The 14,628-nt window shown below is 36.7% G+C and overlaps 1 protein-coding gene across 3 annotated transcripts in view; it reads right to left on the bottom strand.

Annotated features, from left to right (window-relative positions):
* SMAD5 (SMAD family member 5) overlaps positions 1-14,628 on the bottom strand; it is a 54,738-nt gene that overhangs the window by 20,056 nt on the left and 20,054 nt on the right. For all 3 annotated transcript variants that reach the window (XM_038552236.1, XM_038552238.1, XM_038552237.1), the window contains 3 exons: positions 11,915-12,486; positions 6,447-6,698; positions 2,515-2,634 (listed from right to left, as the gene is read on the bottom strand). In XM_038552236.1, the coding sequence (XP_038408164.1) occupies positions 2,515-2,634; positions 6,447-6,698; positions 11,915-12,317 (775 nt within the window). In that variant the 5' untranslated portion in view covers positions 12,318-12,486. The remainder of the gene's footprint in view (positions 1-2,514; positions 2,635-6,446; positions 6,699-11,914; positions 12,487-14,628) is intronic.

Raw genomic sequence — 14,628 nt, 5'->3', positions numbered from 1 at the left:
AACTAATAAATAAGTTCAGTAAGGTTGCAGGTTATAAGATTAATATATGAAAATCACTTGTATTTCAATATATTTAGTTAAGTAGAAACCAAATTCTATTCACTTAGGAATACATCTATAAAGAGAAACAAAAGTAAAAAATTTATACTAGGAAATGGACGATCTAAATAAATGGAATGACATACCACACCTGTGGACTGGAAGATGATGGGAAACCTCCCCAAGTGATTTATTTATTTTTTTTTTAAGATTTATTTATTTATGATAGACAGAGAGAGAGAGAGAGAGAGAGAGAGAGAGAGAGAGAGGCAGAAACACAGGAGGAGGGAGAAGCAGGCTCCATGCCGGGAGCCCGACACGGGACTCGATCCTGGGACTCCAGGATCATGCCCTGGGCCAAAGGCAGGCACTAAACCGCTGGGCCACCCAGGGATCCCTCCCCAAGTGATTTAGAGATTCAATGTGATCTCTACCAAAATCCAAGGAGGGGATTTTGGGGAAGCAGAAATTAACAACTGGTACTAAAATGAAACAGAAATGCAAATAATGCTCAAGTGCTGAACAATTCTGAAAAAGAATAAAGTTGAAGGAATCACACTTCTCGTTTTCAAAACTTAGTATGAAGCTTTAGTTAAGTATCTCAAGTACTATGAAGTATAGACCCACAAATCAATGAACAAGTTAAGAGTCCTGTAATAAACTCTTAAATTTGTTCAATTGATTTCTGAAAAACATAAACATGACAAGGCATTTCGATGGAGAAATGGTAGATACTTTTTTCAACAAAATAGTGCCAGGGCCAAATGGGTATCTATATGCACAAAGATGAATTTACATTTTTAACATACAATACGCTTAACTCAAAATGAATCACAGACCTAAATGTAAAAGCTAAGCCTATAGAATTTCTAGAAGACGACAAAATAGAAAATTTTCAGGTTTTGGGATAGACAAAGATTTCCCAGATTCAACACCAAAAGCAGGAACAAGGAAAGGAAAAACTGGTAACTAGACTTCTGCCAAAATTAAAAACTTTCAGCTCTTTCTGCCATCTTGCAGCCTATGGAGGCCTGCTGGAAACAGGACTACTAAAACACAAATGCGTCTGGGAGGCTGTCATCCAAGGCCATTTTTACTGGCTCTAAGTGAGGTCTATAGAACCAGAAGGAGCACACAGCTCTTCTTAAAACTGAAGATATTTATGCTTGAAATGAAACTGAACTCCTATATAGGCAAGAGATGTGCTTCTGTGTACAAAGCAAAGAACAACACAGTGACTCCTGGAGGCAAACTGAACAAAACCGGAGTAATCTGGGGAAAAGTAACTTGTGCTCATGAATGGAAACAGGAGCATGGTTTGTGTCAAATTCCAAAGTGAAGTTCCTGCTAAAGCCATTTGCCACAGAAGCCATGTTACTATACTCCTCAAAGATTTTAATTTACAGAAAAGAAAATAAAGGTGTAGAAAAAAAAAAAAACTTTATGCTTCAAAATGCGAAAATAATCCAGATTGAGAGATATCTGCAAACCATACATCTAGTAAAGGATTTCTATCCAGAATATATAAAGAACTCTTAACAGCTCAACAATAAAACAAATAGCCCAATTAAACAAATGGGCAAAAGATTTAAATATTTCATGAAAAAAAATACATGAATGGCTAATAAGTACATAAAAATGCTCAACATCATTACTAATTACAAAAATGCAAATTAAGACCACAATGAGACCCTTCATACCCACTAAAATGGGTACACTCAAAAAGACAGACAATAACAAGTATCAAAAGCATATGGAGAAACTGGAATGGTCATATGTTACTCATAAAAATATAAAACAGCACTGCTACTCTGAAGAAATTTGGCGGTTTTCCTTAAATAGTTAAATTCATGTTGACTCAGAAATTCTATTCTTAGGAATTAATCCAAGAAAAATATAAATAAAGCCCACACAAAGAGTTATATGCAAATATTCCTAACAGTATTGGTCATACTAGCCAAAAATTAAAAATAATTCAAATGTCCACCAACTGGTGGATAAAAAAATGTGGTACATCTCTACACAATGGGAAACTGTTCAGCAATAAAAAGGAAAAAACTACTGATACATGTTTCAACCTAAAAGAACCTTGAAAACATTATGCTAAGTGAAAGAAGTGAGATGCAAAAGATTACACATTATGCAATTCTACTTACATGACAATGTTTAGAAAAGGTAAATCTATATACAGACAACAGATTAGAAGGTCTCTAGAGCAAGGACAGGAGCAGAGATATACTGCAAATACAGACAAGGTAGCTTTTAAAAGGATGAAAATGTTCTAAAACTAGATTGTGGTGACAGAGCAAAACTATACATTTACTAAAAATTACTGAATCATACACTTGTAATGGATGTTATGGTTGTAAATTCTACTACAATAAAGTTTTTTTAATAAAGTTTTTAAAAAGTAGTAAGGAGTTAAAAATAAGCAAGATAAGAGTAACAACAAATTATGATTAGTATTTCTCTTACCTCTGCTGGATATACTGGGCATAATCTGAGGAATCATATTATTGCTTGTATCCATTGGCTGGGAATTATCTTGACCCATTTGATCATCTGGTGGCATATAGGCAGGAGGAGGAGTATCAGCTAAAAAGAAAACGAAACAAGTCCCAAAAGAATAGTTAGTATCTTCACCCTGCTTTAAAAAGCATTAAAAATTTCCTAAGATTATCAGCACAGTTTGCCAATGACCATTAGAGACAAAAACAATGTAGGATGCTATCTTAGGTCAAGAGAAAAGACAGCACACCCATTAGCCACTGAAAACCTTGCTAAAGGTCCACACGTATTCAGTCCAATCCAGGAAGATCAATGCTAAAATTCACTGAAACAGAATTCAAGGTCAAGAATGTTGTCTTTACGTTAATTAGAATTACACGGTGGGATAAACTGCCAACAACTACAAACCAATCCAAAGGACAAAAATTATCCTCGTTTGAGGGTATCTCTACAGAGACACTTTTAAGTTATCAAGATCACATACTGTATGCTGTTAATTAATACTGAAAATACTGAAAACCATACTCCTACTAAATGTACCAACACGAACAGCAGCTAGACATCTAATTCTTTTCAACATCCTAAAATGGCTGTTGTGCCCTACTAAATGACTAGCTAATTCTTAGGAAATCTGAATGTTAACTAGAAAATCTCTTGAGTTGCAAAAGCTATAGCTAGGGGCGCCTGGGTGGCTCTGTTAAGTGTCTGCCCTTGTCTCAGGTCAGGATCAAGCTCCTTGCTCAGTGGGGAGCGTCCTTCTCCCTCTACCTCTGCCTCTCCCCGTCCCATTCGCGCTTTCGGTCTCAAATAAATAAAATCTTACCCAAAAAAACAAGAAACAAAAACTACAGGTATTATTTCTTTGTCTCAGTACTATAAATACTTAATATAATCTTTCACCCAAAGGTTTATGTATTTTGACACACAACTGTAATCAGACTCTAGGACAAAGTATGAAAATTAGTTTTGGTACAGATACCTAACAGCAAGTTAAACAGTTGATGATTCCTCTTGAAAAAATAAAAACTAAAAACTGCATCAACTGATGCAGTAAAGAAACCAGAAATAGTATACTTACACATGACTCCACATGCAACCGTAGACATTCAAATACTTCTTGACAGAGTGACATAATGATGCGTCCATACATGACATGCCATTAATAAAATTTGGGAACTTTATAACATCTGCTTATGAACTTTTTCTCCAGGCAAACCAGTTCATCAGTTACCTAATCAAAGATAACTGGGTTGCCTTTTAACTTTCCCAAGTCTATAATGATGTGACAAGTAGTAAAGTCAAAAAAGCAGACTTCAGAGTCAGAGAAACCTAGGTCAGAAACCTTAGGCAAGTTACTTAAAATCTTCAAGTGAATATCAATTTCTTTCTCCACCTGTATAATAGGAGCACTATCTATCTCACATTGTTATTCTGAAGATTAAATTTAATGCAATATCTTTCATCACAGTACTGGTTAGACAAAGGCACTCAACAAATAGTATTTCATATTATATAAATTATATGAAACTATGTAAGTCAAATAGGACTACCTTTTTTTTTGGTAAAACTTGTATTTTTAATGCCTGATAATATGTAATTTAGTTGTTTGGGCAAATAAATGATCCAATGATATGTAAATAACACTACCAGTTTTCCAGATTACCTACTACACATGGTAGTCATCAAACACAGAGCCTCTTTCTGTCTTTAGGTTTTTAAAAACCTACTAGAACACTCTAAAAAAACAAAAAAGAACACTCTGCCCTTCATGCATATAGGACTCCCGATGAAACCTTTCAAGTTAGCACCATTTGGCTTTCCTCTTCAGTCATGGTGGCAAGTCACTCTGCACAGCTAGTTATAAATGTATATATGTATTTCTGATTCATCCACTCATGTAACAAATATTTACTGAGGGTCTACTGTACACCAGTGTCTGATACAGAGACTGGGGATGTAGCAGTAAACAAGAGAGGCTAAAATTCCCCTTTCCATGGAGTTTATAGTCAAGGCAAGGAGAAAAGAAAAGGGCAGAATATAAATAGACAATCTGTTAGATTGTAACACACACTATGGAGAAAAACCAAGCAGTGAGAGAAAGAAGGTAGGATGAAACAAGAAACTGAAACTTTTTTCATCATTCTTAAAGGATCATCTCTCCAAAATTCTATTTTCTTTTTTTTTTTTTAACATACAATTTATTTCAATCAAAAAAAACTAAAACCAGTTCACCCATTTCCCCTACCCCTTGTCTCTGGCAACTACCATCCTGTTCTCAATACCTAGGAACCTGGACCCCCCCCCCCCTTTTTTTTTTTCTTTTTAAGATTCCACATATAATAGAAGAATCATATGGTATTTGTCTTTCCCTGACTTACTTCATTTAGCATAATACCCTCAAGGTCCAGCTATGTTGTCACAAACGAGATCTCATTCTTTTTTATGGCTGAATATACCACAATTTCTTTATCCATTCATCCATTGATGAACCCTTAGGTTGTTTCCACATCTTGACTATTATAAATAATACTGCAACAAACCCAAGGGTGTAAACGTTTTGAAATTAGTGTTTTTGTTTTCTTCAGGTTAAGTACCAAGATATTACTGGATTATGTGGCACTTTTATCTTTAATTTTTTTTATCTTTAATTTTTTGAGGAAACTCCATATTGTTTTTCACAGTGGCTGTACCAATCTGCATTCCCACCAATAGTGCCTGTTTTCTCCACATCTTTGCCAATGTTTGTTATTTCTTGCCTTTCTGATAATAGCCCCTCTAACAGGTAAACCACTCATTGTGGTTTTGATTTGTATTTCCCTGGTGACTAATGATGGAGAGCACATTTTCATGTACCTGTTGGTCATGTGTAGGTCTTCATGGGAAGAAGGGCTATTCAGGTCCTCTACCCATTTCTTAACTGGAATGTTTGTTTTTGTGCTATTGAGTTGAAGGACTTCCTTATACATTTCACATATTATCCTCTCATCAGACAGGATTTTCAAGTATTTTCTCCATTCAGTAGGTTGCCCTTTCATTTTATTAATGGTTTCCTTTGCTGTGCATAAGCTTTTTGTTTGATGTAGTCCCATTTGTTTATTTTTTTGCTTCTGTTATTTTTTGCTTTTCTTATCAATTCAAAAACTCAGCACCAAGATCAATGTCAAAGAACTGCCTGCCTAGGTTTTCTTCTAGGAGTTTTATGGTTTTAGGTCACATGTTAAAGTATTTAAATAACTTTTAAATTTTTTTTTTTTTTTTTTTTGCATACAGTATCAGACAGTGGTCCAGTTTCATTCTTTTGCATGTGGCTATCCATTTTCCCAACATCATTTATTAGATAGACTGTCCTTTCCCCATTGTATATTCTCACCTCCTTTGTCATAAATTAACTGTCCAAGTGTGGGTTTATTTCTGGGCTCTGTCTTCTGCTCTATTGATCTATATGTCTATTTTAATGTTAATACCACACTGTTTTAATTATAGTTATCTTTAAAATTGTAAGTTAATTATATTTCAACTTTTAAAAATTTGTTTAAAAAATTACCAAAGCTTTGTAATATAGTTTGAAATCAGGCAGTGTGATACCTCCAGATTGATTCTTCTTTCTCAAGATTGCTTTGGCTATTCTTGGATCTTTTAATGGTTGTATAAAAATTTTAGGACTGTTTTTTCTATTGCTAGGAAAAATAAAGCTACTTCCATTTTTAAAAAACATACAGTACATGGCAAAATAAAATCCAAAACTCTAGAAATCAAGTAATTACCAAAGAACACAGAGTCAAAAACAGCTACCTCTCAGCATATAACAATTCACCCAAACGACCAGCAGTATAAGAACAACTGCTGATTTTCAGGTGTCATTTTTTTTTTTTTTTTAAATCAATAAAATAAATTCTTACCTGGGAGCTGAAATGGACTTCCTGGTCCAGAACTTGCTGGGGAATTGGGATATGTGCTGCTAGCAGGGGAAGGGGGATAAGGGCTATTTGGAGATAAGGGAAAAGGAGTGTTGTTGGGCTGGTGGAAGGAATCTGGAAACGTTGCATTCTGTGGCATGTGCGGCTCGTTGTGGCTCAGGTTTCTAAACTGAACCAAAAGGCTGTGTTGTGGATTGAATTCATTGTGACGAGGCACTAATACTGGAGGTAAGACTGAAAGAGAAAAACCAAAAGTCATCCATCAGCAAAGACAAAAGCAAATATCTCATGATGGAAAGGATTCAGTAAAACTGCAAACCCAATGAAACAATTTACTTTCAGGAAGAACTGCTTTGTAGAACCCTGAATGTGTATTTACATAGTAACTACACCAAAAGCTAAGGATTTAGGCCTGTATAATGAGCTCAGGAAAAGAGAAAATCCAGAAAAGATACCATTCCTGTTCTATAGGAAAGAAGGCATATTTAAAAACGATCATATGTAGTGAGAGTTCAACAGAGGTGAGCATTTCCAGCTAGCAAGAATCACACAAAATGCTGTGGAAAAGGTAACATCCGATTACCATTAAAGAACAGGGAGTGCCAGGTGCAGGGATAGTAGAGAAGAAACTGGGGAGACTAGGAGGGAGAGAAGAAAGCATAGCTGCTTGGACTGAGCACTGACCTAGGAGCTAAGATCAGAGTGTGATACTGAGGTCAGCTATAAAGATGCCTGAAGGCCTCTGTGTTTCAATTTTGAACATTTCATCTTTCTTAGTTTGAAAGATTTCACATTTTATGTTCTTCATAAAGAAGAACAAGTTTTCTTGTTCAAGTTCAGTTTTCCCTAGTGAAAATAGTAACATTTCCTACATAGAAGTCCTCCATTCAAAATCAGTTTTAGGGCAGTCTGGGTGGCTCAGAAGTTTAGCGCCGCCTTCAGCCCAGGGTGTGGTCCTGGAGACCCGGGATCGAGTCCCAGATCTGGCTCCCTGCATGGAGCCTGTTTCTCCCTCTGCCTGTGTCTCTGCCTCTCTCTCTCCCTGTGTCTCTCATGAATAAATAAATAAAATCTTTAAAAAACAATCAGTTTTATAAACATGATAATGAAAATGCATCCAACAAAGCCTAAATATTTTGAGATATATATATATTTTTAAAGGTTCTTATTCAACTATTCACGTTCTCTGAAGACCCAAATGACCCATCACAGAAATGTCGGACTACTTTTCCCTATAAAATCCAAACAAACCTGATTTCTTTAAACTCTTACTGTATCAGTTCATTTTTTTCAAAACTTTCCCATATTTGTCAATTTAATTTTGCTTCCAAAAATCTCATTTTGACATCATTCAGCAGCAACTAAATCAAACTGTTTTTAAGCTAACTAGGTCATACTTCCCCTCCCAGAACTAGGGATATACCTGAGTAATGAGAGGCTCTATAAAAATCAGTATTCATACTGGTTTTTGTCTCTTTCCTCTGTAGTCAATCTGTGTTGTAATTATGTGGTTAACATTTGACTACAATTGTTTCGTTCTACTGTATATTACTAACTGCTGTTCCCTTTACAGAATGATGGGACAGCTGCCATTAGAGAGTAGGACATTAGACAGCAAGAATTTCTATGTTTAGCTGGCTAGCAAGCTGAAAGACTTAGTGAAATAACTACTGAGGAATTCAATCCAGTAAGGATTCCTTTACTTTTTAGAAGCAGAGCTAAAATCACTGACTTCTCTCTATTGTTTATATTCACTTTAACAATATTTTCCTCCAAAATACAGTTTAAAAAGACATGCTGTAAGAGAGAGCAAATACAGCAACCTAAGGCTCCTCTCATACTGCTTCCAGAAACAACAAATTTAAACTCTTAGCCATCTCTTCGAACATTTACTTTGCGCAACGCTAAATAATATGCTTATGTTGTTGTTATTAATTTGCCAAGGCATCATTTGCCAATTTGCTATTGTGGCAAATTAAGTGATTTTTTCCTTATATCATTCTACCCCACTCCCATTCCCATTCCCCTCAATAAAGCTACATAAAAAATGTTGGCTAAATCAACAGCTGGTGTTTATTATATGTACAAATATTCATTCCTGAGCCAAGTATGTACTATGATTATATTTTTTTGAACAGTGCTTTAAGTAAAGCTGATTATTGACTTGTTGCTTCATTTGCTTAATCTTAAGTACATACCACTAATATTTCTAGAAGTCTAAAAGATCTGTTAAGTTTCTATCAATACTATTTTCCACATGCCACAAATAAACAAATTATCTATTAACTCATTTTCTGACCTCTTCATCCTTCTATGATCTAGACTGGTACTCCTTAAGTCTCCTACGGATCTCAAGTCCTTAGACTTCCTTTCTCTTCTCTCCTGTTGGACCCCATTTCCTTGACCTAATGTGCTATTTTTTTTTTTTAATGTGCTATTTCTTAAGAAGGGTAAAAGGAAGATAAATTTTTAGTCCTTGCATATATGAAAATATCTGTCTTTTGTTTGTCTGCAGACAGATTCCAGCATAAACAACTTTTTCTGAATTTTAGGGGTACTGCTTCATTGTCTTCTAGAATCCAGAACTGCTTTGAGAAAGCCAATGTTCTCACTTCCAGTCCTTTGTATATGTCCTGTTTTTTTTTTCTCTCTGGGAGCTTTCAGAATCTTTTTTTAACCGTGATATACTAAAATTTCATGCATAGGTCTTTTATCCCTAACAGCACCATCACTGCTGTTCCCTTACCTAGTTTCCATACCTAATGTTATTTCCAGAGCTTTTTTTTTTACCATACCAGGCTTATTATCTCCATGTGAAATCCAGCATGGTAGACATCCTCTGTGGCCACCATGATTCCCAACTCTTGATATTCACCCTTGCATAATCCTCGTCCTTTATGTTATTATCTCTGATTTGCTACTAACCAACAGAATATGGCAAAGTTGATAGAATGTATGTGATGACATGGTAAAAGAATATAATGCCCTTCTGCCAAGACCTTCTCTCTTCTTACCGTCTTTAAAGAAGTAAGCCCGCCATGAATGTGAGCTACCTATGAAAAAGGTGTCAAACAAATAAAAGCAGCCACTAGTCAACAACCATCAAGAAGAGTCCAACAGCCCACAAGGAACTGAACCCCATCAATAATCACATGAGGTGGGAAGCAGATCCTTCTTCAGCTGAGCCTTATATGAGACCTAAGCCCTGACCAACATCTTAAATATAGCCTAAGAAGGACTCAAGTTAAGCCATGTCTGGACTCCTGGCTCAAAGAAACTGTGAGATAATAAATGTGTATTAAGCCACTTAGTTAACCTGTAATGCAACAAAAGATAGCTAATGCATCCAATTAGTACCTCCGCTTATACGATTCATTCATTAAAAAAATATATTTAGGGGGGCAGCCCCGGTGGCGCAGAGGTTTGGCGCCTGCCTTTGGCCCAGGGCGCGATCCTGGAGTCCTGGGGTTGAGTTCCGCGTCGGGCTCCCGGCAGGGAGCCTGCTTCTCCCTTTGCCTGTGTCTCTGCCTCTCTCTCTATCATGAATAAATAAATAAATCTTAAAAAAATAAAATAAAAATTAAAAAATATATTTACTGTGCACCATATACTAAGAGCCAGGTAATACTACTATTCTAGGCACTGGTGATGCAGTACAGAATGAGACAGACTAAGTTTCTGCTTATACCAATTAATAAATAAAATAAATATCTAACACATCATATCTAGCATCAAGTAGATGGGGGTATTTGAGCAAGGACTAACGGAGTGAGAAAATATGCCATGACAAGATCAGGCAGGAGAGTAAGCAGAATTGAGAGAAAAAAAAAATCTAGATGCAGTAGTAGGGCAAGTCTATGGAAAAGAGGAAGTTTGAAGAGAGGTTATATAGGGTCTTGTGGAAATCTAAGTGTGACAAATGTTTTGAGCAGGCACAGATGTGATTTGCTATCTTCTTTTTTTTTTTTTTAAAGGCTTATTTATTTTAGACAGAGAGAATCTCAAGCAGACTCCCTGCTGAGCATGGAGCCCGATATGGGGGCTCAATTTCACAACCCCAAGACCATGACCTGAGCCGAAACCAAGCATCGGATGTTTAACCAACTAAGCCACCCAGGCACACCCATGATTTGATATTCTCTAAAGACCACTCTGGCTGCTGTGCAGAAAACAGAATGGGTTGGCGGGAAAGAGAAGAGGCAGAGAGACCAATCAGGGCACTATTTAAGATGAAAGATGATGACGGTCTATACTAGAATAGTTGTGTTAGAGATGGTAAAAGGGGACATCAAGATACATTTTGAAGGTAGAGCAAGCAGCATTTGCTCATAGCTCAAATCAGGACTTCAAAGAGAAATAAAAGATGACTTCTAGGTAGCAATTACATGAATGCTGGTGCCATTTACTTCAACAGGGAAAACTACAGGAAAAAAGGACTGGGGGAGGAATCAAAAGTCCTACTTAGACATATTAAATCTGACATGTTTATGAGACATTCAAGTAGAGATGTCATGTGGGCAACTGAATCTGGGAATAAAGAAGTCTAAAACTCAAAGGGGAAGTTCACTCTGGAGTTCAAAATGTGAGCACAAGCTTACAGTTTTAGGACATGTGACAGTATGAGCACCCACAGAGGAAAACTATGGATGTAGAAAAGGTCTAGGGACGGAGTCATGTGAAAACAGGAAAATAAGCCAATAGAGGCTAAACAAAAACAGCCAGTGAAGAAGGAGAACCAGAAGAGTGTTGCGTTTCAGAAGCCAATAAAGAAAAAGTTGTGAGTAGGAGGGAAGGAGAGTGAGTGTCTCAAATGACACTGAGAAGGCAAGTAAGATGAGGGCTGAGAATGACCCCTCCTCTAGAAGGAGGCAGTCATCAGTGACCTTGACAAGTCAAATGCTAGGAGAGAGAGACCAAGTGGAAGGTGTCCAGAAAGAACAGGAGGAAAGTAACGTGAAGATAAAAAACAATGGAGTCGAAACTAGAACTCTTTTTTAACTTCTGTTTTAGGATGGGCAGTAGCATGACATGCTCATGTGCTGACAGAAATAATCGAATAGAGAGGGAAAATGTAATACTGGGGAGAGGGGTGACACCTGTATGAACAGACTTCCTGAGTAGACAAAAAGGAGTGGGATGTAATACACACATGGAGCTTAGGTTTCAAACAAAAGAGAGACACGTCATCCACAGGAAGGCAGAGCACATGTATGATGGACTCTGACTCATGTACACATGACTGACTGTTTACATCAAACATGAATTAGAACTAACTACTTGGGAGCTATTGTATTTATATATAAAGAGCTAAACTCAAAATCCACTACTTCTTCCAAGATTAAAATCTTGAAGGAAACACAAGGCTAATACAGCCTTTTAATTACTAAGTCCACTGAAATGTAAATCAGAAGGAGACAAGTTTTTGTAATTCTTCTCAAGGTAAAACCTACCTGGACTCTCCACTCTCTTATAGTGGTATGGGTTGATACAAACTTCTTTCTGCTTAGATCCAAAAGGAAATTCACAAATATCCAATGGCTTGAGCTCATGATGACTCTGCAAATCAGGCCAGCGCCAAACACGGCAATATATAACATGGGGTAAGCCTTTTCTGTGGGAAACCTGCAGGCGTCCATCTAAAGATCTGGGAATAGTGACACATTTGCTCGGCTGTCCTGGACTGCTCAAGGCTTTCTCCAGTTCTTCCATGGCACCCTTTTTCTTTTTGAGCTTTTTCACCAAAGCATCAACTGCCTTTTCCGCCCATTTCTCCTCTTCATCACCTTGTTTCCAGCCCAACAATCGCTTTACTGCTGGACTAGTAAAGGAAAACAAGCTGGCCATTGACGTCATTTGATATAATTCTTCAGAGACCTTCCTGCAACTCAAAGTCAGTGGCCACTCAAAGAACAGCTCACGGATGAAAAGTCACATACAGGTTCTAAGCAGAAGTTCCAATTAAAAAGGGAGGAGTGACATTTATCTTCATAAGTGCCATAAGATTCTTTCATTGGTTCAAGTCCTGAAAGAGAAAGAGGGAAAAGGGTAAGATCCCTTACGTCAAGGATTGTAATTAACATAGAGCTAAGTCAATCTAAATGAAAAGTATGTTATTTTTAAATAAGAGCAGAAAAACATTACAAAATAAAACAAAAAAAAACCTAAGTCTAGAAAGAGAAATTTTCCCTAAAGTCCTGTGACCACTCACTTCCTTTCTTCATAATAGGAACAAGTATCTCACAGGCAATGCCAAACAATAACCAAAAGCAAAAACAGATTGCTCTACTTCCTATATACTATCCAAACAAATAAACCTCTAGACTTTTACTTCCTTTCCTTAGACCATAAAGCCCCCAAACGCCTTTCTAAGGTTTGATTCTGAAGTACTTCTCTTCACTAAAACCCATGTCACATGCCATGTCAATTTTAAACACAGTGTGTTCTAATGTCAACAAAAGTCTTCAAAAATCTAACTCTTCCCTAAGGTCACTATCCTCTATAAAGTGTTTCACAGACTTGTATTGTTTGGGCAAGAGCCATAGTACTATTGAAATCCCATTATTAGATGCAAATTTTATCAAATTTTATATTATTTTTTTCATAAGAGGTAACAAATCCTCAAATAAATTGTAACACACGTAATTGCCAGAAAAACGGGAACTATCTATGTTTAAAACTAAGAATGCCGAATAGATTTAAAGAGAATAAATTCAAAGTTTAACCCAGAAAAGGAGTTTATAATTTTGTAATTCTTATTGCCTATGCATGTTAAGGAATCTTCTCTAGGCAGACCACCCCTCTGCACCCTTGCGAAACTCTTGGAGATGGTAAGAGGGAATGATATGCAGTGGCACTGCACTGATAGGAGTGGGTACAATTCCCTGTGGTCCACTACACAGCCAACGATAGACAATAAGCAGCTAGTGAAATATTTAGCAGGAGTAATGTTTGGGAAAAGGATGCCAGTAACAAAAGAGGTTTCCTTTCTTGTGCCTATTGCAAATAATGCTGCAGCTCTGCCTTTGACAAGTTCTAGCAAACTGTAGCATCAAAGACCATCTTCTCAGAAAAAGAATGCATGTGTTCAATTAAAACCCAGGTAAACATAAAATAAAACTGAGTTAAATTCAAGAAATAATAACTGATTGCAAAAAAATAAATAACTGATTGCTTGTTATGTGCCATACATTGTGAACTGCCATGACAGTGCTTAAAAAAAAGTCACACCAAGTTATGTTTCATCTTAAGAGCCAATTGATTCACTCATTCAATATATACTTAACTGAGCTGTAGTAAGTGCCAAGCATTGTTCTAGATGCTGATCAACCAGCTGTCTATCCAGATTGCTATGAACCATGGCTAGAACCTAGAACCATGGGGGCAAAGGTGCACAGAAGTAAAGGAATATTCCTCCTGTGTGGACAGACTTCCTCAATCCTACATGGGATAATTTCTGCCAGGTAGGCAAAATTAGCTACATTAAACTAAAGAAATTCAAGGAAAGACTGAAAGCTTGTCAGTAACAGGTCACAAACTATAAAATGTTATGTTATAAACAAACTTTAAGAAGGGCTGAACTCAGCTGTAGCTACATCAAGGGTATAGGATAAAAGCCATCTGGGCCAGCCAGTAAAGGTAACAAAGTAAACCAAAATATCCTCCACTGTCTAAGAGGAGAAATTTCAAAGGCATAGGGACACAAACAAACAATAAAATGTGTGGATAGACATGAACACAGCCATTTCCTAAAATAGAAAGTAGACAGGTCTGGCTAATCCTTACTTAGTAACACTGGAACTGAATGGAGGCCAGAGGGGGGTAGTGCAGATATGTGGGAGAGACAATATATGAATAACAGGGAGATTAAGTTGAGGAAGGAGACATCATGAGGAGAGAAGCTTGAAGACCAAACACTAGACTGTAGTTAACTACTAGACAGTGTTTAATAAATGTTAATTACTAGTCTCACTACCATCATCATCAAGTACTAACCATATTATGTATTAATCAAAAAAAGGGAAAAATTATTTGTGCAAGTAAACAAACAAGGACTAGAAGGGATACCCTAAATTAACCATTGCAGTTACCTTTGGGAAGAGGCATGGAATAGGGAAATGGCAGGAGAAAGGGGTCCTTCTGCTTTCTTTTATATATTTCTGTATTG

The sequence above is a fragment of the Canis lupus genome, chromosome 11 (assembly GCF_011100685.1).
Source record: "Canis lupus familiaris isolate Mischka breed German Shepherd chromosome 11, alternate assembly UU_Cfam_GSD_1.0, whole genome shotgun sequence".
Classification (NCBI taxonomy): domain Eukaryota; kingdom Metazoa; phylum Chordata; class Mammalia; order Carnivora; family Canidae; genus Canis; species Canis lupus.
The sequence above is the reverse complement of the archived record's forward strand: the minus strand, read 5'-3'. Positions and strand labels throughout refer to the sequence as shown.